At 37.3% G+C, this 25,305-nt stretch overlaps 1 protein-coding gene across 7 annotated transcripts in view; it reads right to left on the bottom strand.

Moving 5' to 3' along the window:
* MITF (microphthalmia-associated transcription factor) overlaps positions 1–25,305 on the bottom strand; it is a 211,317-nt gene that overhangs the window by 4,437 nt on the left and 181,575 nt on the right. For 5 of the 7 annotated variants that reach the window (XM_008567205.1, XM_008567207.1, XM_008567206.1 and 2 more), the window contains 6 exons: positions 24,661–24,744; positions 22,529–22,624; positions 14,902–15,019; positions 12,774–12,830; positions 7,121–7,196; positions 3,543–3,690 (listed from right to left, as the gene is read on the bottom strand). In XM_008567205.1, coding sequence (XP_008565427.1) covers positions 3,543–3,690; positions 7,121–7,196; positions 12,774–12,830; positions 14,902–15,019; positions 22,529–22,624; positions 24,661–24,744 — 579 coding nt within the window. Of the gene's footprint in view, positions 1–3,542; positions 3,691–7,120; positions 7,197–12,773; positions 12,849–14,901; positions 15,020–22,528; positions 22,625–24,660; positions 24,745–25,305 lie in introns of all 7 variants that reach the window. The other 2 variants (XM_008567203.1, XM_008567208.1) reach the window with 1 other exon arrangement.

Raw genomic sequence — 25,305 nt, 5'->3', positions numbered from 1 at the left:
AAAAAAAGTACTGCATCAACACGAATGTGGAATGGGAAACAAGGATGGTAGTATCCAATGCGGTTCTGAGGTTTCTCAAGTTGTGCAGTGCCCAACAGGCAAGCACATCCCATTAGTAAGTACTGTGGTTATTTAAAAATAAAATTAAAATGCTATTTTTCTTTCAATTTATATATGAAAAAGTTACTAAGACACTAGGTCACTTTGACCTAAAAAAGTTTGATAGTGCTGACAAAAGTTGTGAAGGTTCTGTACAAGTAACTGAAGTTTTAGAAGCATCATTTAACCGATGTCATCATGGCACAAGAAAATTACTTTACTTCCACAAGAAAGTTCTCATCTATAAGATGAACTACACTTTCTTCATATATCTTCCTATTATGGGCTAAATTGTGACCTCTCAAAATTCATACGTTGAAGTTCTAACCCCCAGTATTTCAGAATGTGGCTGTATTTGCAGATAGGGTCTGTAAAGAGGTACTTAAGTTTAAATGAGGTCATATGGGTGGGCCCTAACCCAACAGGACTGGTGACAAAAAGAGGAGATTTGGATACAGGCTCACGTAGAGGGAAGACCACAAGAAAACACAGGGAGAAGGCAGCCTTCTACAAGCCAATGAGACAGGCCTCAAAAGAAACCAACACTGCCGTCACCTTTATCCCAGACTTCTAGCCTCTGGAATTGTGAGAAAATGACTTTCTGTTGTTTAAAACACCCAGCTGGTAGGACTTTGTTACAGCAGCACTAGCTGACTGATCCACTTCCTAAATATCAGTGACTCCCCCAGTACCTCATTTCAAAATGCCTTCCAAGCAAGCTCTTTCCTTTTTTCCTTTCTGCATATCCCTGGACACTCCTAAAATGAATCACAGAGACCCCAACTAATCCCTGATAAGCATTCTGCTTCTACATGCCAATGTCACCATCCTTTCTATGTCTGTGATGCAACATGTAATAGAATATAAATGTGAAGCAAGTCACCTTGCCTCATCGGAGAGGGAAAGTACTCTCCACATGGACTGGCCTCTCAACCTGTGCCTACAAGCCTAGCAATATACTTATCTGAAAAGTCTTGTTTAGTCTCTATTAAAGGCTGTTGGATCTGCAAGATCCTTCTGTGAATCCAATAAGAGTAAGAGACAGGAGCCTGAGATGTCACACAAGTATCTGCATGGTCCTTTATGCAATCTCCAAAAATGCAAGTTTCTCCAGGTACCATTTTAAAGCCCTGGGCTGTTTAATAAAATGACAGTTCTGCTGATATTAAGGTTTCACACTCTTTCTTCTTTGAAAATTTTTGCATGCATCACTTAGGGTGAAAATGAAAGGAAGCTCTTAGCCCAAGCTGGAAACATGGACTCATGTAAATCTACACCAACATGCTAATAAGAACTGCACCTCCATGCACATGGTTTGTCTTCTCAAAGTAAACAAAGTTGGATTAAGAGAGGCAAGTATCTTACTCTAATCCTATGTTGTGTCCTTTAAAATGTGTATCAGCTGATAAAAGTGTTACTTAGATTTCTAAATAGAATGATAAATCTCATCTAGAGAACTCTGGCTTTATTGCATTGCAGAGTTTTCCTAATTAATAATGTTTTCTATGATATGCAAATGTTTTAAACTGCCTCACACTGTCACTGGAAGAAAACCAAGAAATCATCACCATGGAATTTCCAATGCACATATTTCATGATATTTTGTATTTCACATGAATATACATGTTTGGAACCTTAAAATAAAACAAAACCTCGCTTCTCTTTCAAAATAGTTATTATGTTTTGGTACTCGTATAAGGAAATAACACCTTAGTGCAAGCTGCTTTTATAAATGGGCATACTGGGTTCAAGAGATTAAATACCTATGGCTACTTACTAAAGAGATAGGACATAAAACAAACGACAAAAGCCAAAGGAGGTGGGGCAGAGGGGAAGGAAGATTTTCAACTTGCGTATAACCTCTACTTCACTACTCAGATGCTAAAATGCACCCCTAGAGAAGAACTGCCTCCCACCTCCCTGCCCCATGGCTGAGGATCTCTGCAGTGAGTGGGAGATGTGACTTCTCCAAATGTGAAGTGTTGTGGAGCATTCAGAAGACTGGAGACCACTATTATAAGAGAATTGCTCTGTTCAGTAAGTTCAATATCTGGAATGAATACCTCCAGGTGAAACATGATGGTCTTTAAGGTGTTGTAATTTGCACTGCCATTCCATAAAATAGCTCCATAAATATATGCACTAGAAACCCAAAAAACAATGCTTGCTCTATGGAAAAATCTAGTAAAAGGTGGGTCCTTCTACTCAAAAAGATAAAGGATCACTGACTCACAGGTAGGCTGCATTGAAAGTCGGCAAGTAAGTTAAAATCACCCTTGCAAACTCCTTTGATCAACAGCAGAAAGTCAATTTTTGAGGGCAGTTTCAGAGGAATTTGTGTCCTTACATGCAGCACGAGAGGCTGTGCACTTGAGAGAAATACCAGAAGCTGATACTAAAGAGGGATCCCCCATCACCTGCTTACATTGGTATGTACACTTGCTGAATGGAATGACGGACAAATTGCACATATCAGTAAAATAAATATTTCTCCCTCTAACAGTATCTAGTTTAAGTTAAAGATACATATGGTGTAATTCCACCATCCATAACTATTTCCAAGAATTATATCCTTATTATAAGATCTCCTGGGTGTCCCCAAGTTCCCTATAAATATGAGCTTTAACCACCAACTGCTTCTCCCAAGCTACAAATACTAAGGCATCTTTTTATTTAACAGGTACAGTCAATGTTCATTATTTGCAGTAGTTATGCTCTATAAAGTCACTGCGAACACTGAATTTGTGAATACTGAAGCATTGCTTCTAGGGGAAATACAGGATTAGGTTTCTGCCAACCTCTAGCCACAGCATTTTCATCAACCAATCAACGCAAAACCTTGTTTAATGTGTTTCTGTTTAAAGTCACCTTATTTAATATTTATTGTTGATTCATTAAAGTTGGATTCACCGCCAACAGCACTGGAACTCATGACTGAAGGAAGCTTGTCTAACACATGTATTTTTGCCATAAAGCACATCACAGCCTTCTTGGCTTTAGGAACACTAGACAGCACTTCAGCACTATGCTTGGGGACCATTTCAAAAAGCAAAATCACCAACAAAAAACACAAAAATATGGAAAACATGACACTTAACAGACCATAAGAAGGACACCTGTTAATAGTACATGAGCCAAAACAAGAAGGCAGTGTCGACATTGGGCAGAGTTGTTCGCCCTCAACTGGAAATAAGCATAATGGGCAACTCAAGTTTACCACTCTGCACATGTCTGAGAATGACCATGAACGTGCCACAAATATTGATTCTGGGTTTACAAATAAATTTTTACAAGTAGACGAATTCACAAATACAGAATCCACAAATAATGAGGATGGACCATATTAGAATCACGGATATCAATTCCCTTATGGCTCATTAAATTCCTGCTCCCATCTCAAAGTCAGTAGCATGCAGTCAATTTACACAGCACACGCCAGGTACCTGTATTCTGAGCAACAAGTGCCGGTTGGCATGCTCCAGTTTTTTCTGTCGGCTTTCAAGTTCTTTTGCACGTTGCTGTTCTCTTTGCAACTTGCGGATATAGTCCACGGATGCTTTTAAAATGGTTCCCTTGTTCCAGCGCATGTCTCTGTGATGAAAATGGAGGAAAACAGACTTCTTTTTAGGATTTGAGGCTCAATGAAAATTCAATATTCAAAGCATTCAGTTTCTAAAGATGTAACAACAATTGTACATTATTAGTTACCATTCATTGAGTGCTTGCCACATGCTGGATGCTGTCCACCCACTCCATAGACATTACCTTACTTTAAAAGCTCCTTATAAGGTTGGGACATTGCACACATATTGAAACGATGACAATTCAACCTGTCCTAGATCACAGAGCTACTATATGGTGGAGTCAGGACTTAAATTTAGGTATGCTGATTACAAAGTTGATATTCTTAAACACTGTATCAATTAGTTACAGGTTTCAGGGACTATAAAAATTTACCCAGTCAGGATAAGCTATGGTAAACAATTCTGTGAGATCCCACTACTTGAGAGTTTGTGGCACAAAGTGGCATCTTTAGATTTTTTATCATGAGTTATCATGGGCAGGTTATCTAATCCCTCTATCCATTTCCTCATCTACAAAATGGTGATACTACTCTTGGATAAGTAGCCTCGTAGGTATGTCATTGGCATCAAAGTAGACACTTTATACGAATGTGCTGTGAAAAGTTTAGAACACAGTTCAAATAATGAAGCAGGCACTGCGTTAAAGGCTCAACATAATAATAAAATAGCTATCTTTTAATAATATTTACTATGTGCCTGGTACTTTTTAAAGTGTTTACAATTCATTTAATCGTGATGACCTAAATGGGTGGTACTAATATGATCCCCATTTTACTGATTGGCAACTAAGGGCACAGTGAGGTTAAGTAATTTGCCCAAGGTCTCAGAGCTAGGAAGTGGCAGAGCCAGGAAGCCTAGAGAATCTGGCTCTAGAATTCCCACCCTGAGCCACTATACTATTCTTCCTCCTATGTGATTGAGTCCTCAAAACAACTAGACTAGCTAGGAACGTTCTGACACCTCTTTTTTAACAGATGAGAAAAATGAAGCACAAGAACACAAGTATCTTCCCCAAGGTCAGATCCTGGTAAGAAACCGTTTTGGAATTTCAACCCAGACAGTCTAAGTTTGGTGCCTCTCAGCTCTTATCAGTATAGCTCTAATGCACCCGTACATGAGAAAATTAAGAGCACCATTAAAATATAAATAAAAGAGCCTTAAAAAATTTACAGCATGGGCCGGCCCAGTGGCGCACTGCTACAGTGCGCCGCTTGGGAAGCGTGGCAGCGCTCCCACCGAGGGTTCGGATCCCACATGCAGACCGGCCGCTCACTCGCTGAGCGAGGAGCGGGGGCAACACCGAGGGTTGCGATCCCATTGCCGGTCCCGGTCCGGTACGGGCGCGACACTGAGGGTTGCGATCCGTTGCCGGTCACGAAAAAAGACAAAAAAAAAGACAAAAAAAAAAAAAATTTACAGCACTCTAAAAAAATAATAAAGAATGAACTATAATATACAATATTTCTATATCACTGTAAATTAACCTGAACCCTTTTATAGAAAATATTCATAATAATGACAATAAGGATGATGAACACAAAAACAATTTGATGTATGGAGAACCATCTATCCTACAATCTACAGCTGCTGAAAGCAGATGTGAAGTATCAGGTGGGACATGTGAATGGAGGGCCATTAAAACAAGCCACCAAGTAATTGATCCTCATATGGGTTAGATGAAGAACAAAACAGAAGTTCCCCCAGGAGAGGGACTGTTACAGCCCCCAGAGGATTCCCTGGAGTTGATCCCTGAGGTCTGAGCGCCAAAGATGGCAACCCAGGGAGGTGTCCTGAGGTACCCGGAGTGAGCACAGAGAATTAACATTTAGGGCTAAAATCAAAGTAATGGAAACTTTAGCAGCCAGAGAGAAAAGGAATTATAATGGATGAGGCCTCACCTAGACCAGTAAGGTGAGAAACCAGTATTGGAACATTCGAGCAGCCACTCAGGTTTTAAGAAGTGATTATTTCAACCATTTACCTTGGCTTTGGCTTCCTTGTGAGACCCAATCAATCAATTATGCTTCTGGGCTTAAAGAACGAGGTTTTAAAGTTTCTTTTTTTTTCTCTCTTTTTTTTTTTTTTGGTAATGAAAGAAACCCTTTTTTCAAACAAGAATGTCCACAGATCCGAATACATAAAATCAACAAAAGCACACTTCTTGGGGAAGAAAGGGTATGGGACTGAGACCCTGATCAGTTAGACTATGTCTCTGTGCATATTCTAGGAACGTGGTGCGGGGGAAACCACCACACAGATTATAGTCTGCTTTATCTTAAAACAATGCCTACAATTAAAGATCATTATCAGTTCAGATTATAAACACGTAAGTATTTTAATACAATGGAGAAAGAAGATATGCAAATAGCAGCTTTCACTGCGGCCCCATAATTTCATAATATGTTACTAAAGAGATTCACATGCTACAGCTTAAAAGAATATGCTAAAAAGTGAAAGCTGATAAAGAACAGGAAAATGGGAATTCAATTTCAACTATCATGCAAGACTGACTATAGGAAATGAAGGTCACAGCCCTTTAGTAGGATAAATTTGTGCTGCAGACTGAGAATTTGAATGTTTCGAGTTTGAAAATGCCTTTCCTTGAAACCTGGAAAGCAAAATGTTGAAGATGGAAATGTGCTTGCACAGTCATCGAAACCACCTCACAACAGGTAATAGTTGTATTTTATTTTGTTACAAATTCCTTGACAATGGTATGAATAGCAAATTTAATAAGCCTTGCATGAGTAATGCTTATTTCATCTTTACATTTGATTAAGTAGCTAAAAGGTCATATTCAAAGGCTAATTTCATAGAAGGCCTGTGGGGGCCATTAAAAAATATACACACTCCAGTCCCTTATATCGAATGGGCCAATCTCTAATGGATAAAAAATTGTATGTTTACTGTGCTAGTTGCTGATGTTACATGTAACTATAAAGCTGGGAGGAAAGGCTTCAGAAGATCTTTACCGCTGTTATCTCTGAAAGGGGGGATGGAGGGAGACCAAAAGCTGAAATCCAAATTAGCTGACTTGTACTTAATAAGAGGATTAAAATTACTTTTTTTCTAAATTGATAAAATCTATAAAGAGTATGCAAGTTTTCATAAAAACAATTGACCTTTTATCTGTTGAACATCATTAAAACTTGAAGCCTCCAATATCTACTCACCAGGGCCTATTTAGAGATATTGTACAAATCAGAGAGCAAACAGTCAACAGACTGCTTTAACAGCCACTGAAATCTCTGTACTGCATAAGCTATTATTATTATTAGACTAACTGAAACAAAGGTGTAAGAACTATTTAGGAACGGAACCAAAGGAAGAGGGGGGACTTCTTTACTCTAGTTTTTATAACTGCATTTTTTTGAATGCAGAAAAAACATTAAGGTACAAAAGTTATATGATGCAGATTAACATGCAATTGTACTCACGGATCATTTGACTTGGGAATCAAAGTACCTAGTTCTTTAATGCGGTCATTTATGTTAAATCTTCTTCTTCGTTCAACTTCAAGAAAAGAGCACATGAAAGAGCAATTAGTAACAGTGCCATATATGCATTTAGAATATCTCATTAAAGGCATGTGCACACTACTTCATCAGGTCCGGACAACGTAAACCTGAACCTATTTTTTCCCCTGTTTTTGGTAGTAAAATTAAAGTGCTCTAAAAAACGAGACATGTTTGAACAGAAATTTATCATTTATAAAGCCCTTACATATACAGTCTCTCATTTGATCCTATAACAACCCTAAAATCAGAGTTACTAACCTCAGTTACAAATGACAAAATTGCCTAGGAGATACTAGGGACTTGGTGAGGACACCCAGCAATAAGTGGTGAATAGCCTGAACTCAAACCTAATCCTTTAGCACAGAGAAGGGGCAAATTTTCTGCAAAGGGCCAGATGGTGAGTATTTCTGGCTTTCAGGGCCAAACAGCAAAATTGAGGATATTATGTAGATACTTACATAATCAGAAAGAAAACAAATTTCCACAAATTTTGAATTGACAAAATTCAAAATATAACAATTGTTGTGTACAATTTTTTGCAATGCAAGTCTACTAATGAAAAGCACTAGAATTTTCTTATAATGCTGAAATTTGAATTTTATATAATTTTCACATATCACAAAATATTATTCTTTTGATTTTAACCTTTTAAAAATGAAAAAAAATTTCTTAGCTCATGGGCCATACAAAAACCTCTCTGCTTTAGCCCAGAGCTCCCCAATAGAAATACATTATAAGTTACATATGGAATTTAGATTTTCTAGTAGCCACATTAAAAAAGTAAAAAGACAGGGGTGAAATTATCTTTAATATTTTATTAAATCCATTATATCCAAAATATTACCACTTCAACATGTAATCAATATAAAAATTTATAAATTAAGTATTTAACATTCTTTTCTTCATACTAAGTTTTTGAACTCCTAGGTGTATTTTACACTTACAGCACATCATAGTTTGGAGTAGGCCCATCTCAAGTGTCCAATAGGCAAAAGTGGCAAGTGGCTACCATACTGGATAGCACAGCCCTAGAGCCTGAGTCTAGTATTTTTATTTATAACATGCATCTTAACAGTACTCCTATTTTATAAATCCAGTTGTATGTTCAACTCAATTATCATCATCTTAGAAGAGGATGAAATAGTAAGGCATATGAGATAGTAATAAATGTTTCCAATTTACCTAGTCTAGCAAATAAATTGCAAATAATTTAAGGTCTAATAAATTAGGTTAAAGTTGTCAATATTTTACTTTAAATACCCTAATATATATTTATATTTGACCTACTAATATTAGGGGGATGCGAACCCATGACCTGGGTGTCATAACACCATTCTCTAACCAACGGTGCTAACCAGCCAACCTGACCTACTAATACTCTGTATACTTAGATACATAATATTATTAATTTTTCCCAACATATACTACAGTTTTTCTTGGCTGAATGATTATTCCAAAGTTTAAATCAGTTTTATATAATACTAAGTCTTATCATTAGACTTTTATAAAACAGAAACACTAAGTGATCGTCAAAGGAATTTTTGGATCTCTGATCCACTAACCAACCTCCTTGAAACTCTTAAGCATGACTTCTTTTCTTACTTTTACCAAGCATATAATAATCATAAACATTCAAACAATATAAAAATGCATAAAGTGAAATAAAAGCCCTCTATGATCCACTGTTGAGTTTCTTATATATCCCTCATGATTATTTTTATGCTCTAAAAACAAACATACTTGGGGTAGTGATGCAAGTGTACACCCAGGACAGAGTCCTTGGAACTCTTCTTGATCCACGTTCACTTTCTGGTAATCTCATTTAGCATCAAGGTTTTGGATACCACATGCACACAGATGCCTCTTCTGTTTCCAGCCCAGACATCTCCCTTGAACACCTGACTCACATGTCTGAGTGACTACCAGTTGTCACCATATGGAGATCCACTGGGCTGTCCAGTTCAAGCATGAGCTCCTGATCTTTTCCACTCAAATCTGCTCCACCTACAGGCCTAAAGGTAACTACCTCACTTAGTGGTAACTACATCCTTCCAGCTGCTTGGGCCAGAACCTTGGAATCCATTCTGTGCCTCTCTTTCTCTCACATCCCACATCTGATGCATCATCAAATCTGTTGGCTCTACCTTCAGAATATTTCCAGAATCTGTCCACTTCCAGTCTCTACTGCTACCTGATTGGTGCCACCATCACCCCTTGTCTGGAGTATCATAATCCTCCTAACTGGTATCTTGGCTTCACCCCCTGCCCACTGCTCCTACCCAATTTGGTCTATCGAGAACACAGCAGCTAGAAGGATCCTGTCAAAATATAAGTCAGAGCATGTCAGTTCTTTGCTCCAGACCTTCTGATCACTTCCCATGTTACCTAGAGAAATGCCAAGCCCTTGAAGCAACCCACAAGGATCTGGTGGGCTCCCACCCCTCTGACCTTATTTTCTACTCCTCTCCCGCTCTGAGCATCTCTCCTACTGCGATTCACCTGTGTCCTCTCCTTTAGCCCCACTGGCTCCTTACTGTTCCTCAACTGAGCCAGATATATTCCCCATCTTAGGACTTCACACGGCTGTTCCCCTGGCCAGGAACACTCTTCCTCCTGATACCTGAATGGCTCTCCCTCAGGTTCTGATTCAAACTTACCTATGCCACTTCCCTGTCACCCTATTTAAAACTGATCCACCACCTTCCATGCCCACCCTGACACTCTATTCCCTTGGCTGCCCATCGTCTTCTCATAGAACGTTCTACCATCTAATAGTCCCATATTTCATTTATTTATTTATTGTGTTTATTCACTGTTGTATTCCAAGCAACTGTATGCACCTGGCACATAATAGGCCCTCAAAAATATGGGTTAAATAAAGAATGATACATTTAAAGTGGAATTACACCAAAAATGATTCTGCATCTTTCTTTCTTCACTTAACAGCATACTGCTGACATCGTTCACCATCAACATTTAGATGTGCCACATCTTATTTTTAGTTTAGTGACTTCCCTACCCAATTACTTATGATGAAGTAATGATGGAGCTTGTAAAAAATTTCAAAAATATAAAAGTGTATTAAGGAAAAAGTAAAAAATACATACCATCCAACATCTATATGCCTTTGACTTCTAGATCTGCTCCCATGCACATACACATCCATATAAACAAAACACACAAACACATCCATCTACAGTGTGTTCTTGTTACACAATGGAATATTACACATATGCTGCCACTTGCTGTTCTCACTCAGTGATATATAGAGGACCGCCCTTGATTCAAATGTAAGCTCCTAAGGATGTGCAACCCATTTGTCTGATTCGCTGCTGTAGGAAGGTGCCTCATACAAGCCGGGGGCTCAACAAACAGTAATGGTGAAATGATTTAGTGAATAAATGAATGTATTATTTTGTGCATTTTAGCAAATATTCTTACAAGATACATTCCTAGAAGAGGAAGGACAGGCCAAGGAGCAATCTAACCTTGAGTATTAATTTTCAACGGTTAGATGAGACTTTAAGATAGTTTTATAGCCCTTAGAGTGAGCTAATCATGTTTGCACTTTACTGACAACCCTGAACTTGAGAGTTCAGGTGCCTAATTAAAGGTATGTATATTGTTTTTAACAAGATCCAACTTAATTTTCCACATCTCTGTTAAGAGAAGTTTTGGATAATGCCTAATTATCTTATTTCTAAGGTGTTTTAAAAGAAGAAATATCTTAGAGTAAAATTACTTGGAAGCTGGAGGAAGACCTTGGCTAAAAGATGAGGAAAGTTTCTCAGATCTGAAATGGGACCTGGGGAGGGCAGCAGCTATTAAAAGTAAAAACTAACACCCTAGGGGACCCAGTGATTCCATTTCTTAATACCTAACCTAGAGAAACAAACTCCCCCATACACAAAGAGACAGGCATTCACTGAGGCATTGTGTATAATAGGAAAAAGAACAAAAAAACAAAAAAACAAAAACCCTAGAAACATAATCACACAGCAGTAGGGGAATTACTAAATATCATACAGTCACAATGCAAAATACTATGCATCAATTTTTAAAAAGTAAATAGATCTAGATTTCTAACAGCGAAAGTTCATCAGAACATGCTGTTCAGGAAAAAAAAGCACAGCAACAGAATATGAACAATATGATACTGTCCGTGTAAAACGTACACAAAATAATGCTATTTTTATTCTGTGTGCTATGTGTATGTATGTGAACTGTATTCTTCAATATGTAGAAAAAGGCCACAAAGAGCAACACCAAGCTGAAACAAACCATGCTTATTCCTGGGGTCTAAAGGAGAACTCTGGCCTTATTCTATCATTTTTATAAGGAGAAAGTGCTTATATGTGACTCATATTCTTAAAAATCAATTTAGGAAAAAGAGGACATGAGGCAATGAGATGAGAAATTCACACACAAACTATTTCCTACCTCCAAGCCCAATTCTTTTCTTTTTTTTTTAACTGTACAGTCTCTTTCTTGTTTACATTAAACAAAAATTTAAGTTTTTATAGGAAAAAGCTTACAGATTTGATCAAGAGTAAATTAAACACATAAAAATATATTTTAAAGGGGCTGGCTGATTAGCTCAGTTGGTTAGAGTGTGGTGTTATAATACCAAGGTCAAGGGTTCAGATCTTCTTTTGACCCACTTCTGAAAAACATATATACATATATTTTAAATGTTATAGGACATTTTTTTTTTAAGTCACAGTTAAAGCCAGAAATTTGGGAGCCTACTCCCCTTCAGATCTGTTTCACTTTTTTTTCCTTCAAATCTCACTGGAGAAGGTGATCCAATAATCATCTTTTGTTAATAAGTTCCAGTGTGAGCAACACTTATAATTGGGTAGTTGGGGATCAAGTCTCCCTCTCACCCAAAAAAAAAAAAAAAATCCACTATTATAAACAAGAAAAATAAGGGCTGGCCCGTGGCTCACTCAGGAGAGTGCAGTGCTGAGAACACCAAGGCCATGGGTTCGGATCCTATATAGGGATGGCTGGTTTGCTCACTGGCTGAGCGTGGTGCTGACAACACCAAGTCAAGGGTTGAGATCCCCTTACCGGTCATCTTTTTAAAAAAAAAAAAAAAAAACAAGAAAAATAAAAACTCTTCAGAAACTAAAAACAAGTATATACATAAATTGATCTGAGATAAAATATAAGAAAAAAATACATTGGTTTTTGTGAAACACAAGTTTCATTCACAAAATGTATCTTTAACAGTTATAGATATCAATTTTTCTCCAAAATTTCTGAAAACATTTTTGATATATAGAGGATCATTAACCCCAATATCAAATATCACGAACATAGGGCCGGCCCGGTGGCGCACTGCTACAGTAGGCCACTTGGGAGCGCGGCGGCGCTCCCGCCGAGGGTTCGCATCCCACATACAGACCGGTTCCCGCTCACTGGCTGAGCGAGGTGCGGGCGCAACACCGAGGGCTGCGATCCCGTTGCCGGTCCCGGTCCGGTACAGGCGCGACACTGAGGGTTGCGATCCGTTGCCGGACACGAAAAAAAAAAAAATATATCACGAACATAAATAAACCCAACTTACTCAAGTTGTGATTGTCCTTTTTTTGCCTCTCTTTAGCCAATGCTCTTGCTTCAGATTCTGTAGGAAAAATACACGCTGTGCACGTGAATGAAGTCATTAGAAACTGGAACTGTTTGAGGGACATAACAACATAAACCACAAAACATCTCATTTTCTAAACATATAATAGCTTACCTGACTTGAGGCTAAATAAAAATATGGTTACTTAAATGATGTCGCTTTAAAAAGCTTGCACTTTTTCAAAAGCAATAAATACTGAATATAGGCAAAAACTTGGCTTCCACAAGTTAGTAAAAGACCAGTATCAACAATACAAGGCATACTGTAAACATATACAGATGCTAACAAGAATAAAACAGATAACTAGAAAACTATGAAAATGCACTGTTGATATTCTATTATCAGGAGGCAAATTTTTCTTTTCAGACCATAAAACTTTTCAGTCTTTTATAAATGCCTTTAACACCCCAACATGAAAACCGAGTGGGAAAGCTTCCAAACTGGATCTCCATGTCCTCTGACTGGTGCATGGAAATGAAGTCATTTTTTCAGAACTTGGAGCCAGTTTCTGTCAGAAACTGCTAGAATGAAATCATTTATGACTCAGAAGCAACTATTTACCAGTTTGAGTCTATAAAAACAAAAATAGGGATAGGGTACAGAGGCATTTGGTGGCAACTCCATTTGGAAATTTCTATTTGCATAGCAACTCTTGTGACATCTCTTTGATAACAGGTTACTTTTTGCCTTACAGAGAAGAAAACAAAAACAAAACAAAAACATCTTGTCTGACCAATCCTGAGATTCAGAAAGCTCTGTTCTTTTCCTTTCAGAAGTAATATCTGAAACATTACATTACCATAATTTAGAATTTTACCTCAAAATAGAAATCTTTTTGGCATAACTTAACAGCCACTGAAGCATATATATATATATATATACATACACATATATTTATTATATGAGTACTATTATATATGCATGTACTTGTATATACATATATTCATATATGTCTGTGTGTGCATATATATATATGCACACACAGACATATATATATACATAAAATTCAGAAGGTGAATTCTTGAGTTGGGACAGTCAATCCAAATCATTTTCTATTTCTTTTCTCACACAGAAGCATGACAGGCAGCTTTTACTTATACACTCTCCACTTAGTGGCTCTTAGGTTTTTTCTTAACAGTACTTTTCCTTTCTGGTAGGATACCTACTTTGTTTTTTGGCTTTGAATGATTTTTGCTTATTAATTACTTAATCACCTTTTTAATCCAAATCAATGATTTTTTTTAAAAATGTCTTTCTCCCATCACAATTTTCTGAAATATTTTTTTAAAAAGACACCCTTGAATAGAACAAGAATTTTTGGCAACTAATCCAGATTCCGTATTCTTAGTCTGCCCACCCAATCCTGCAGGATGCAAGGACCAGATAATTAAAAAAAAAAAAAAAAGGGAGGGCGGGGTAAGGGCCATAAAATTCACCACAGTAGAATGCCAGTTCTAACAGTTTCTGTCATGTTTAAATGGCCACGTGACTTCCCTTTAAAGCATTAAACAAAGTGGTGAAATAGGTAATTTCACACTCGTCTCAAGAACAAACAATAGCTATTGTTCCATTTTGTAATTTGTTTTTTTTCCTCTGTGTAATAAATCTTTTGCACATGATATAGCAAAAATAACAGGAGGTGTCTAAAGATGTAATAAATATACTCTTACCCTATCCCAACCATAGGTCAAATATACATCAAAGGAAAATTCAGACCAGGGCTCTCAAACTCAGTTGCCTCTAGGGGCTTGACAAGTAAAAGAAACACTAGGCTGGGTGGAAACATTTAAAGCTGAAAGTGTTGTTTGCTGTCCCCAACCCAAAGAGGACAGCAGCCATAGACACAGTGATTGGTGCCACCACAGTAATGGCAGCCTGACTCTCAGTATCTCAGGAGATACAGGAAACCAGGATTTTCAAACATAAATCCTCCATCTTTAAATAGTGCACAATGTTTTAACCACTGCATGAGTTGGACACAGTTTGGACATCACTATATTGATAACTCTGTCTAATCAGGAAGTTAACAGAAAATCCACAGTAAGAGGCACATTTGCTAGGTATTTACCTGTGAGCTCCCTTTTTATGTTGGGAAGGTTGGCTGGACAGGAATTGCTGATGTTAAGGCCTGGGGGTGGCAGGCCTTGGTTGCTGTAAAGGTCAATCAAGTTTCCAGAAACAGGTAACTAGAGAGAGAAACAATAACAGAAATGGATTGTCGAAAAATTCCTAAGTTTTTCAGATAAAACCCGCATCCTACTCCAGGCTCTATGTAGCAGAAATGATTTCATACAAAAAGTTATTTTTTAAAAAAACAGGAAAACATGAGATAATTACATTTTCATTCACTCGCAGATATTAAAATAATTATATGATCTCCTTAGCTAGTTCCCTTTGAGAGAGAAAAGGACAGAGTCTCACACCCCAAAAATGGTTATACTAGCTAGCTGCTGGGTTTATTTTGAGCATGGAGATGATGGGTAACATGGCAAACGTTATCTGGTACAACTAGCAGCATATAGTAGATGTTCAGTAAATGTTGGCTATTATTGTAAAATAATACAATAATGTCATCTATGTGGGGTGACCTTTGTCACCAAATTGGGTTTTTCGTAAAAGTCAATTTTCTTCCTTCCCTTTCTTTTTCTCTCCCTTTCTTTGATAAAGTAATAAAAAATGTTTTCTTCTTGGAAAAGAAATGATTTCCTTATTGCTGAAGAAAAAGCTAGTTCCCTTGAAACTGAAATTTTTCACAAAGCCACAAGAGGGAGCCCACAGACTTTAATAAAAGTATTTTACCCTTAAAAAAAGAAAAGAAAAAAATGTTTAGCCTTCCCAAGCATCTTTCTTTCTTTAGCTTTGAATTGAATGTTTTAAAGTAGTGAACTCATTTTTTCCTGACACTGAATTTTCCTTTTGTTGTACATGCATTTCCTGTAACTAGCTGGCTGCAATAGTTTTGGATGCCCATTTTTGTAGAAGAGGTTCAAGACATCTCCTTTTCCCATATTAATTATGGAGAAATAGTTAAGAAACCTCACTAATTAAACTGCAGACATTTATTTCCAGATTAATCTAAACAATTCCTATGATTACCACGTAAGACTTTATGTCATTTAGCCCTTCCCTAATTACACAATCTGAATTTTATTCTATATCTGAGAAAAGGAAATTCAGAAAACATTTAAGTGTGATTAAAACGTTTAATGACCAAGAGGTAAGTACTAAAGATGGTATCAACATAGTACGTTTCATCCTCTCAAATGACCATCAACATACATATGAAAATAGACCGTGAAATAAAAATAGAATCCAATATGCTTCCCCTCATTGGTAGCCATTTGCCATCTATACCTATGACGGCTTCTAAGTAAACACCGTCACATGCCTGGACGGACATTTCAGTCAATGACGGGCTGCATATATGATGGTGGTCCCATAAGATCATAATGGCTATACCACACAGCCTAGGTGTGTACTAGGCTACACCATCTGGGTTTGTGTAAGTGCACTCTATGATGTTCGCACAGTGACGAAATTGCTTAATGACGCATTTCTCAGTATGCATCCCAGTCATTAAGTAACACATGATTGTACTCTATGAACTAAATCCCTAGCTAAAGAGATAGGGGCGGGGGATTGTGTGTACAGAATAAGATACTTTCCGACAGGCTAATTTGACACTGACTCTACCAGGATTGGGGATAAGAACAGGGGGACAGATCAGCAGAGTACAGCTCCCTCTTTTACTCCTTTTTGAAGGCAGCATTTCTTATATGTGCACAAAATATCATACACATACACCCTACACAATGCAAATAAATACAAATCGTGGTGATTTAAAATGCCCTTGAACCACATTTCAAGGCACTCTGGCTAAGGAGCTATTTAATAAAAAGTGATTTTGATTATTAGTTGTCATTTCACTAAGTGGTTTTATCTGAAATAGGTCACCTTCTTGGGGTCAATCTTGCTCTCTGTGTGTCCAGGTTTTTTCTTGTCCAGCTTCATACAAAAAGAAAGGTGCTCACATGTTCCAACAGTACTTTGTAAAGGGCCACAGAGACAAAGCTTGTAAAGCTGCTATGACATCTGGTATCTCCTTCAGATTCCAAAGCTTTATTCCCCTATCTTTCTGGAGTTTCAGATTTTGGGAGAACTTCTAGGTATTAATAAACCAAAAATGTGGCTTGAAAATTCAAAGCAATAAGCTAAAAGAAAATTATTCCCATAGCTCTGGAAACGCAAATCATATCTATATTATGTTTTCATATGCAAACTATATGCAAAGCATGCGATTGTGTTCTTATGATGGTTTGTTAGGGATAAATAATAGAGAAGTGATACATATAGCTAGCTTAAAAAAAATACATCTCTAAGACATCAGTGGATTTACATTGAACAGACACCTAATTCTAAACTTCTCCAAGACAAGAACATATTTTCTAATCATATGCTAAAGGGAGATAATATGTATACATATATTTAATAAATTCAGAATGAGAGAGAGCGCTCTCTGCCACAGGGTGACAGAATCAAAAACTGGGAATGAGACGGACATAAAGACACAAGGGGCAGAGCAAAAACAGGAAGAACGAGACACACATACACACAGGGAGAGAGAGATGGAAAGACAGAGAGATATGGTGGGGGTGGGGACATAGAGCAAGACGGGAACACCAGAGAGAAATGGATTGGGAGAGAGTGAAAACTAGAGAAAGGACTGTGTGATTAGCATGGATTGATAGCAATGCCCACCAACAAGAGAGATGAATTAAAATCCCCATAACAAGATGCCTCACTGGGCACTCTACTGAGGTCAGACATCATTACTTCCAGTAGAAAAAGCAGCTTATAGCCTTCTATCTACTTCTTTAAAAGATTTTCCACTTTAGCTACTTTTCCAATACTTGCTGATTAGGAATGGGCAGCATAGAACATGCCAGAATATTTTGCTGGGGAACATTTAATCTTGTGAGTGCCTACTTTGGGCCAGGCACAGAACTAGAATAGCACTTCATGTATGTTATCTTACAGATTTTACAGAAAGAAAAGCCATGTTCTTGTCATGGCTGAATAGAGGTTTTTAGTAAGAGGCTCATGTCACATGTTAATAGCAGTACTGACGGGCAGCATCAACACGTGATGTTAACCAATTAGAAACTGCAATTTTCAATCCATCTGCAACTGGACCTGGGAAATAAAACCCGGTTGCTCATTACCCAAATGTGGATACTTCAATCTACATATATAAATAGGCAGAGATTTACAGCCTGTGCTTATGAGTAGAGACCCAGGTTAAATTCCCGCCTGTTGTGTGATATTAAGCAAATTCTCTAAACTTTCGGAGGCTTAGTGCAACCATTTGAAAAGTGGTGATAATATCACTCATCTCATAGGGTTTTATGAGATTCAACTGAGATGAAGTATGTGAAACACAGTGCCTGCTACTTAAGTGACCAATTTGTGGTAGCTGCTATGATTCGTGTTATAATTTTCTAGAGACTACTGGATTCCCACTTTACAGTTTGGACACGCAAGCTAATTTTCACTTTGATCAACAAAACCACCTGCCACATTAGTTAACAAGTATCCTGTCCACTATTACACCAATCTCACCAGACTGCAATGCAAATCTAAGCACAGGAATCTGAGGATCTTCAGAGCTGAGGTGACCACTTATTATCCTAAATCCGGACTTCTCTACTAAGGACAATTTCATCCCCCAGTGTCAACATCTGGAACATTTTTGGTTGTCACACCTGGTGAGGAGGAGGCACTACTGGCATCTATCAGATAGAGGCCTGGGATGCTACCAAATGTCCTACAATGGGCAGGGACAACCCTCTGCAACAAAGACTTATCCATCCCAAATGCCAATAGTGTCACAGTTGGGAGACTATGTCCTAAATGGTGGCTTATGTTCTTTGTATTATTCTGTTATTCACTGAAGCTATGAAAAGGAAGGTAGAGTAAAATAATATGGCTTTCTAATTAAAAACTAGTCTCCTAGCCATGCATATTTCAGAAAGGATTCTGTGGTTCCCTTTCTGGGTTAGAGAAATTCCCCATAAATACAGTGAACATCATAATTAGGTCAAAATAACACCTTTGGAGCTAAGAAAGAGGAAGAGACATCTTCTATTAACATGAATATTTTGCATCTTCTCTAGGCTTTTATCCAGCACATCAACCTGATAGACAAGATTTCACTTCTAGAGCACATTACACAGTGGACAGATGAGAGCCACAGCCTAATCAGGATAAACAAAGAGAAGATGGCACCTGTGTCTCGGCCCCAATTCTGGTCTGAACTGTGTTCTTCAATGTTCTGCTACACCAAAATGAATATTTTTCCAAGTAAATGATAATTGTGAAATGTTATTATTTTTTTTCTGGATGGTCCCGTTCTCTGAATATCAATTGAGCACTGTTAACATAAGTAAACTGGGACTTTTATTCTTTGTTTATGATGGTACAAGAGGGCCCTTGTGCTCTCAGAATAGTTATTTCTAGACTTCAATTCCCTTAGGATAGTTTCCTCTCTAAGTGTTCCTTCCACTTTACTCTTGTTTTTTAACTAGTTAACTTAAAGCATTTCAAAGAATCAAATAAAAGGAAAAAATTCCTAACTGGACGAACATTAAATTTAAACTTTACCATGGGAAAAAATTAAAATGTTAACAGGTTGTAATAGCTTTGTTATTTATTTTGACAACTGAAACTCAAGTTGATCAAGAATAAGAATTAGTAACTAACATTTAGTGAGACCTGATCAGGGCTGGAACTATATTCTAAATGCTTTGTGCAAATTAACTTATTTTTCTTACATTAATCCTATTGTGGTAGGTGCTATTATTATCCCATTTTACAGACAAGGAAATTGAGGCAGAGAGGTCAAATAAGTCACTCAAGAGTATGCATTCAGATGTTTGGTTCAGAGTCTGTGCTCCTAACCTCTAAGTTATAGTGTCTTCCCCCTAACAGAAAAATGCTGAAATACTTTCATCATAAGAAGACTGAGGGGCCACATTTAGCCTTTCCAACATGGGAATATAGAAGAGAAATAGATGGCTGTGATAAAGGCAGTGACTTCTGAGGGTGTCTGCAGGGCACCCCTCTCCTGGCTGAGAATTAATTCAACTCTACCCAGGAGATCTTTCTTAGCTGAGAATTCCCTGAGATGGCCTCTCTGCTCCTGAATTATCCTTCTCCACTCAAGAACTAAGGTGATCTCCACCTTCCAGATTGGTAAGCCCCATGAGAACAGGAACTATATCTTACCCACCTTCACATCTATAGTACCTGGCCCAGTACCACATATTAGCATTTAATAAGTGCTACATGAATCTTAAAAACAGTTCAGGAGCAATAAGGAAGAAACAAGACCTCAAGGCTAATGTACACTGAGGAGACATGGGTATTCACTCTAAAGGAGAGAAGCGAATGAGATCATGACAACTGTCTCCAGAAGGGTTGTCACATGGAAAAGTTCTCCATTAAGCAAACTAGGATCCATGCTGGAATTTACAGAGCAACTCACTGTGAGGGATCTTTTGATTATTAAATATGATATTATTCTAACATAGAGCTTGACACATTATAGGTGCTCAATAAATATCAGCCAAACAAATACTATCAAAATTATTTGATATGACAGTTAATAAATTGCACTTAATAATTTAGATAATATTATAGAGTACAACTTAGGTTTCCAATGCTAAATGCTATACATACTTTATCAAGTGAGATAACAATATAAGGTAGGTATAAATGACCCCATTTTGCAGATGGGGAAAAGTAAAATTTCAAGAAGCTAAGTAACATGCAAGGTAACAGAGTAAATGGCAGACTTCAGATTTGAACCCAGGTTTGGTCACAAATCTCCAACTCACAACTATTGTGTTTTATTGCTTCCCTAGTGAGCTAGTACAGATCCTTCAATGAAGGCTTCCAAGAAGCTGGACGCTTGATTGCAGGGAATACTAAGTATATGCAAGAAGAGGATAATGCCCTGAGTACTAGGTCCTCACCATTGCCAAAAAAATAAAATAAAATAAATGATTTTACAAAATCTTGTCAATTCTACAGTCCTCCTGGGTGCCTAGGACTCATCTGACACCACTGACAAAATGACCACCCTTCCAGGAAAGTTCTTTTGAGATGACTGAGCCATTGCTAATTAATGCTGGTAGGACACTGAAACATTGTAAATATACCTATGTCTTTGGGTATATTTACAAATTCCCTAGTGCAAGCTCCCCCAAGTGTTTTTCTCATGTTCATCCCAGGATTCTGACTGCTGAAAAGTGTAGTCTGCCTCGTGGGATCCATCAGGTTGGAAGCAGAAGGGTTCCATGGAAGCCAATCAAGGGTTCAAAGAGGGGTGGGGAGAGTTTGGCATGGAAACACTTATCAGAATGGCACACATCTGGTTCTTCCAAAATCAGGGGTGATTTTAAATGGGTGGGAAATAGACAAACTGTAAATATCCTAGAATAAGCTTTGAGGTTTCAAGGGAGTCTTCACCCTGCAAGAGTTCAATTAAGCCAACTTTAAAAACTGAACCAAGATGGAAAAGAAGAGCAAATGCTAACTATAAAAACTCGGTTTACTGAAGATTTTGGTGCAAATAAGTAAGGGCTACCTTGTTCCTTAGCCAAGGGAATCTACAATTGGACTTTAGCTTCTTTAAAAAAAAATTTTATTGTGGCAAAAAACATATAGAAATTACATCTTAACCATTTTTAAGTATACAATTCATTGGAGTTATGTATATTCACATTGTTGTGAAACAAATCTCCAAAATTTTTCACCTTATAAATCCGAAGCTCCCTACCTATTAAATACCTCTTCCCCTCAGTACATGTTAGTCTTTTAAAGACAAGTTATAAAAGAATATAATAGTCTCGTTACATTGCTCTCATAGAACAGAGAGAATTGGATTAGGCATTCATTCAAAGACCTACTGAGCAGGCCTGGCTCTGACTCATCCAAGCTATGTGATCTTGTGCAAGACTATCTAACTTAGTTATAATCTAAAACTGATGGGCAATGATACCATTCCAACTTCTCTCAGAATTACTGCAAGGACTAAATAAGATCTTCCATAAGACTTTGGTAAAACAGTGATATGAGACACAAAAGTAAAAAGTAAAGAAAAACAAACGACAGAGGCAAGACTCCAAATTATATAGAAAAATAAGTAACATACAAGAGTAAATATGACCACTGGTTTATGCATTAAAATTGGAACAAATGCTGTTAAAGAAGGTTGACCCCACTGTCCATCTACCACCTGTGAATTCTAAGGAACCTCCTTTAAAAACTGCATTAAGTTTTTCAGGCCAACTAGATTACCATTGTGAATGGTACAATACATAGTAATTCCCTTAGCTGCTATGTACTAAGTTGGGCATTAGATGTTGGGGGAATTGGAAGGCCTAAGGTCCTAGTGAGAGTGTACTTGTACTCCAGGGAATTGTAGTGCTTTATCATGGGATTACTGATAAACTCACGAAAAATTCTTAATCTCTGATGTCTCTTATCTGTGACCCTGAGATAATTCTCCATTTTATCATCAATTAATTTGTTAATGAATCACTTGCAAAGATAAACTAAACGTTCAGGAAAAAGGGAGGGAACACTGGAAATATCTCAAGATCTCCTTTAAAAAAAAAAAAGGTCATCAATACCGTATTTGCTATTTGCAAGGCAGGATCCATCAAGCCCAAGATTTCTTCATTATAACTTGATTCTAGGCTAATGATGTCATCAATTACATCATCCATCTGTAGGAAAAAGGGCAATGGAAGAGAGACAGAAATAAGCAAAAACTGTGCAACCCAACCCCAAAGAGATCCATGGCCCTTTCTTACCCAAAGCAATAACGCTCTTTAGTTAGATTCTAACAAGTTACTGTCCTCCTCCCACTAAAATAAAATTATTGGAGACTAATGGGTGAGAAAATAATACTGGCAGTCAGCATTTAATGAAGGAATTACCAGGTGCCAAGCACTGGGCTCAGAGATTTTCATGGACTAAGTTATTCACCCTGACAATAACTCTATCAAGGCAGGTACAATTATTACAGCAATTTTCCAGGTGAGATAAACAAGAAACAGCTTGCCCCAAGTCACACATTGAAGAAGGGTTGGAACCATGATTTAACTCATGCTCTCAACTACTCTGCTAAACTACCTGTCCTAAACAGGAAAGTTGAACCAGGAAACTTCATCTTGAATGATAGCTGCTATTTCTTTTTTTCCCTAAAGACTATGCCCCATACCCTTCCTACACCCTTCTTGGAGAAGGAAAACATAGATGGTAATTCAGGCCTTTGGTTCAATAGGAGTGTGTGGACACTGTGGCTGCCAGGCTACTGGTTAGCCTTGCACTGATCTTACAGTGATTTGTGAAATAAGTTTCTCTTTGTATGGCGGCCAGTATGCTTGGTACTCCCCAAGGAATACAGCAGGACGAGATTATCATTACAGTCATGGAGCTGACATTCCCACTAGATCAATTTTATTCCTGAAGTACCAAAACATCAGTTATGACAATAAACAACGGCGATTACATGTGCATTGCAGCAGTTGCAAAGACGAGTCTGTGAAAACATTTCTTTGTAAACACTTTATGTATTTGAGATAGTTGGTATGTTTGAGCTTGGGCCTTAACAGTGCTTCAAAGGTATACAATCAAATCTCAGAACTCAGAACGATGCTCCTCTGTGTCTTTTTGCCACTTTTCATTAAAGAGGAGAGGCTCCAACATTATCGGGCATGCACTAAAATCCTGGTTCTTCCACTTTCTAGATTAGGGGCAAAACTTTTGATCTTTAAGAGCCTCAGTTTGCCAGTCTATAATATGGGGTTTACTAATACTTATCGCCTTATTGAATTTTTATGAGATTTTAGCACAAACCATATAAAGTGCTCACAGTGCCAAGGACATAGTAAACACCCAACAAATGAGTGTGATTAAGTGACTCCTGAGAAGAATAAATGGTGGCCAGTTTTGAATGATTGTTAGTGCACTGTTAGGTTCCATTTCTATGTAGTCAGGTTTATTTGTTTTGTTTCTAAGAGATGATTTTCTGAGTTGATAAGTAGCAAGTAGGCCAGGGAACTTTCTCTGTAAATTTTTAATTTTATTTTTAGGGAAATAATGGGCTTGTTGAGATAGCATTTTTAAAATAATTTTTTTCTCTTTTGACAAAAGTAATGCAAGTTGATGATAGAAAATATGGAAAAGCAAAAAAAACAGAATTTTTGGTTGCTTATTCTCTTATAGTCATATATTTATACATATATATTTATAAATGGATGCCACATAAATTATATATCCATTAAAAAGGATGTTATAAAAGAAACCTTAATACTTGGGAAAATATCCATTAAATATTATTAAAATAGTAAAGTTTCAAAATATATGTCCCATGAGATTCCATTTATAAAACAATATATAGATCACACACACATCTTGGTTTTATTAATAGCCTATGAAAATTGCAACCCTACAAATTTGCATAAGATACTGGTGATGGTGTATAAATGCAATACAGCAATTATATCTTATTTATTAAAACTGATATTATTAAAGCACTTTTTAATGATTCAAAGCAACTTAGGGGAAAATGCATTTTAAATTTCATTTCCCTAGTAATTATTTAATCAAGAGATACTATGAAGAAAATGGCCCTGTTTAAAGCTTTCCCTATTTAAAAATAAAAATTCCCTTAAGTCACCAGGAAGGTGTGATCAGCCACAAATATAGACTCTTATCACCAAGTGTCACATCCTCAGGCTGCCAAGTCATTCAGTACCTGCATACACGACGCTCGTGAATGGGCGTTCATACTCGGGCCCTCACTCTCCGTCCTGTTTTGCTCTTCATACTTATAAAATCCCTGCAAAAACATAAGCAAAAACAGCCCATGATTTGGATTTGCAAATGACTTTTCAATGACATGTTCCCATAAACTAATGGCACAGCAACAAGATGAATTAAACTTTCAAAGTGGAATCTGACCAACAGACGAAATAATGAAGAAAAAAGCTGTCAAATCATCGTATTAGATGACAAATACGGACAGAGAAAAATAAGGGGGTTGGTTTCGGCATAGGGGAAAAGACTTAGTCCCTCTAGAAATTAAAATCAACTGAACTTTGGAAAAGTCACCTTTGAACTCACATAAACATTTTGCAGTATGGTAAAACTCCAGTAAAAGGAGGCTCCTTATCTCATAATGTGGAAATAACAGTCATCAAATCACAACTCTCATCTTAGGTATTTTTATGCTCCAAATTTTGATCCAACAATTACCTTGAAGGTATGTTTGAGTCCTGTCTCCAACCCACCCTTTACAAAAGCAGATTTAACAGACAGTGGCAATTTTATTGTGAAATCCAATGTATCTTGCAATTAAATTATCCTGTGCTACATTATTCAAATCCATCCATGCACACCC

The sequence above is a fragment of the Galeopterus variegatus genome, unplaced genomic scaffold (genome assembly GCF_000696425.1).
Source record: "Galeopterus variegatus unplaced genomic scaffold, G_variegatus-3.0.2 Scaffold303, whole genome shotgun sequence".
Taxonomy (NCBI): Eukaryota; Metazoa; Chordata; class Mammalia; order Dermoptera; family Cynocephalidae; genus Galeopterus; species Galeopterus variegatus.
The sequence above is the reverse complement of the archived record's forward strand: the minus strand, read 5'-3'. Positions and strand labels throughout refer to the sequence as shown.